We start from the raw sequence: 2,814 nt of genomic DNA on the forward strand, positions 1-2,814 counted from the left end.
GTACCTGGGGGCAACCAGGTGAAAGTTTCTGTTAGGATGTTGGAAATACAGATCTGACTCTGAGGAGAGAGAGAGAGGGGCCAACCCTCCCCTACCCCACCCCCACTCCCCATTGCATGCTGTAGAATTTATCGTTTTATTCAGTTTACAATTTAGAGGAAATCAAATGGTTTATTGGCCTATTCTTGTTGGCAGAATAAGCGTAACAGTGAAAAAATGTCTTTCTTCCAAAAAGATTTTCAAGCCCCAGTTCATATTTTAACTATGGACTTGGGAGTCACAGACCCATGACTGAACTCCAACCTTACCATACGCTAGCAATACAGCCTTTGACAAATTAACATAGGCTTCCAGAGTCGCAGTTTCTTTTCACGTACAATAGGAGTGATAGTTTGTAACTCCGCGTTACTGTGAGGAGGAGGTGAAGGTAACTTGTTTGCTGTGGGACATGATAAGCATTCATCAAATAGCAACTGTGCTGTATCAGACACTGTAAGTACTGTGTCGAGTATACTTACGAATTTGATGGAAGTATGCTATATCAAATGGTAACTATACATACTTCAAGAATGATTCTATACAGAATACTTATATACTATAATATTAGAAGGTATATAGGGCTTGAGGTTCAATTATTCCCACAGTAGAGGTTATTTTCCAGTATAAGCTGTGTAGTAGCATTATTTGGAATTACCTGTATGAACTTTTTTATTGTGATAAAACATAATATAAAATTTACCACTGTAGCCATTTTTCAGTGTACAGATTCAGTGGCATTAGTACATTAACCCTCCGTCAGGCGCAACTGATCTCATAGATTCATTGCACACAAAGATGCCGCTACGAAATACGTCTTTACTGTACTAAGTCACAAACACGACTGGCAATAGGTTACGGTGGAGGGGGAAGATATGGAAGTGATGAGTGACGATACCTGAGTCAACTGTTAGATATTTGAAAATTTGTGTGCAATGAATCTGTGAGATCAGTTGTGCCCAATGGAGGATTAACATATTGTGCAGCCATCGCCACAATGCGTTTCCAGAACTTTTTCATCATCGCAGACAAAAACTCGGTACCCATTTGCATTGAACTTTTTTTTGCGGGGGGGTTTAACTTAGGCCTTCTGCCTTTTATTTTTAATTATTTATTTTTTATTATTAGATTCAGGTGTACAGAACAATGCAATAGTTATCCTTTTCATCCCTCATAAAGTAACAACCCCCGTCCCCCATCCACTGCCCTCCCACCCCCAATGTCATACTTATCTATTACAATTCCATTGACTCCATTCCCACACTCTACTCCACGTTGAACTTTTAAGGCTTGCAAATCACCTTCAGCAGCTACTCAGGGTCTTTCCCCAGCAGCTTAATAGGGTGCTAATGGCGTTTTTATACTGTTAACTGCCTTCATAAAATTCTTTATTTGTTAATGGCTGGAACTAAAGGTGATTCAGAGGACCATACTGACAAACTAGATGCCCCAAGCACTACAGATTATTTATGGGATATGAAGGACTAATCGAGAACCCATGCCTAGGCAGAGCCTAAGAGTAATTGTGTANTCTTTCCCCAGCAGCTTAATAGGGTGCTAATGGCGTTTTTATACTGTTAACTGCCTTCATAAAATTCTTTATTTGTTAATGGCTGGAACTAAAGGTGATTCAGAGGACCATACTGACAAACTAGATGCCCCAAGCACTACAGATTATTTATGGGATATGAAGGACTAATCGAGAACCCATGCCTAGGCAGAGCCTAAGAGTAATTGTGTAAATAAGGTATTTATACCTAAAATACTCCTGTTATTTTCTGTAGGGATGCCTACATTAATACGTGTATGTGAAAGTGAAGATGTAGGATCTATAGTAATGAATTTGAAATACATTCCTGATTTGTAAACTTAACCTGAGTATACAAGTAGAGTCACCTGTTCAGCTTTTAAATGATTCAGGTTCCTGGGCCCTGCCCCTAAATCTTTAACTCAGAACTTTTTGGGATAGGGCCTAAGAATTTATATTTTTAATAAGCTCTAAAATGATTAATATGTGGCCACTCTGCCATCAATTTACACAGTTTTTTGGAGGGTGTGGAATACTGCATTATATCATTTATATTAATTTACTTATTTTAACATGTAAATATCAGTTATATGGTAACACAGTGTTACTCAGTTATACTGAAGTTATTATTTATCATTTAAAATTTAGGTCTGTATTCTAAACTACAAGAAGTGTTCTTTTAGTTAAAAACTGTCATTAGAACTCTAACATATCTATTAAATTAGATTTTGAATAGTATTAAAGTGTTTGAGGATTTGAGAAAAGTATATGCACCAATATTTGAAGTAAATCTACACTTGAGAATTCCTGCTAAGAGCGATTCTTCAGAAAATTCTAAAGAGAGCTTTCTTGAGTCTGACAAATCCTCTGAAAAATCTGTGACGTGTGAAGATGATGAAGTGTCAAAAAATGAAGTCAGTTGTGTCATAAAACACTCAAGTGAAGAACTCCCAATAATGAGACCAAAAAAATTTAATTACAACCTTGACGAAATTCTTTCAGGTAAGATGAATGAGACTATTAAGAAATAAGAAAAATATCCTAACAGCTGGAAAATAACAAGTTAGAGAAGATGTAGTAGTTTATGTATTATCAGTTTAGTAGGTGATGATTTTTATAAATGTTAAAGTAAGAATGCTCAAAGTGAGCACAAATTTACAGACTGTTTGTAGTGCATGCGAGTAATAACACCATCATTTATTTTGATCTCGGTACAAGTACCGTTTCTTACTGAGGGGCCTGAGGACCCC

The 2,814-nt window shown here is 36.8% G+C and overlaps 1 protein-coding gene across 1 annotated transcript in view; it reads left to right on the forward strand.

The window, feature by feature from the left end:
* Positions 1-2,814, forward strand: part of LOC109376190 (dynein heavy chain 14, axonemal-like) — a gene marked incomplete at its 3' end in the record, with an annotated part of 144,703 nt that overhangs the window by 48,927 nt on the left and 92,962 nt on the right. The window contains 1 exon segment of the mRNA XM_019631993.1: positions 2,290-2,566. Within this exon segment, the coding sequence (XP_019487538.1) occupies positions 2,290-2,566 (277 nt within the window).

This window comes from Hipposideros armiger, unplaced genomic scaffold (genome assembly GCF_001890085.2).
Source record: "Hipposideros armiger isolate ML-2016 unplaced genomic scaffold, ASM189008v1 scaffold_1060, whole genome shotgun sequence".
Classification (NCBI taxonomy): domain Eukaryota; kingdom Metazoa; phylum Chordata; class Mammalia; order Chiroptera; family Hipposideridae; genus Hipposideros; species Hipposideros armiger.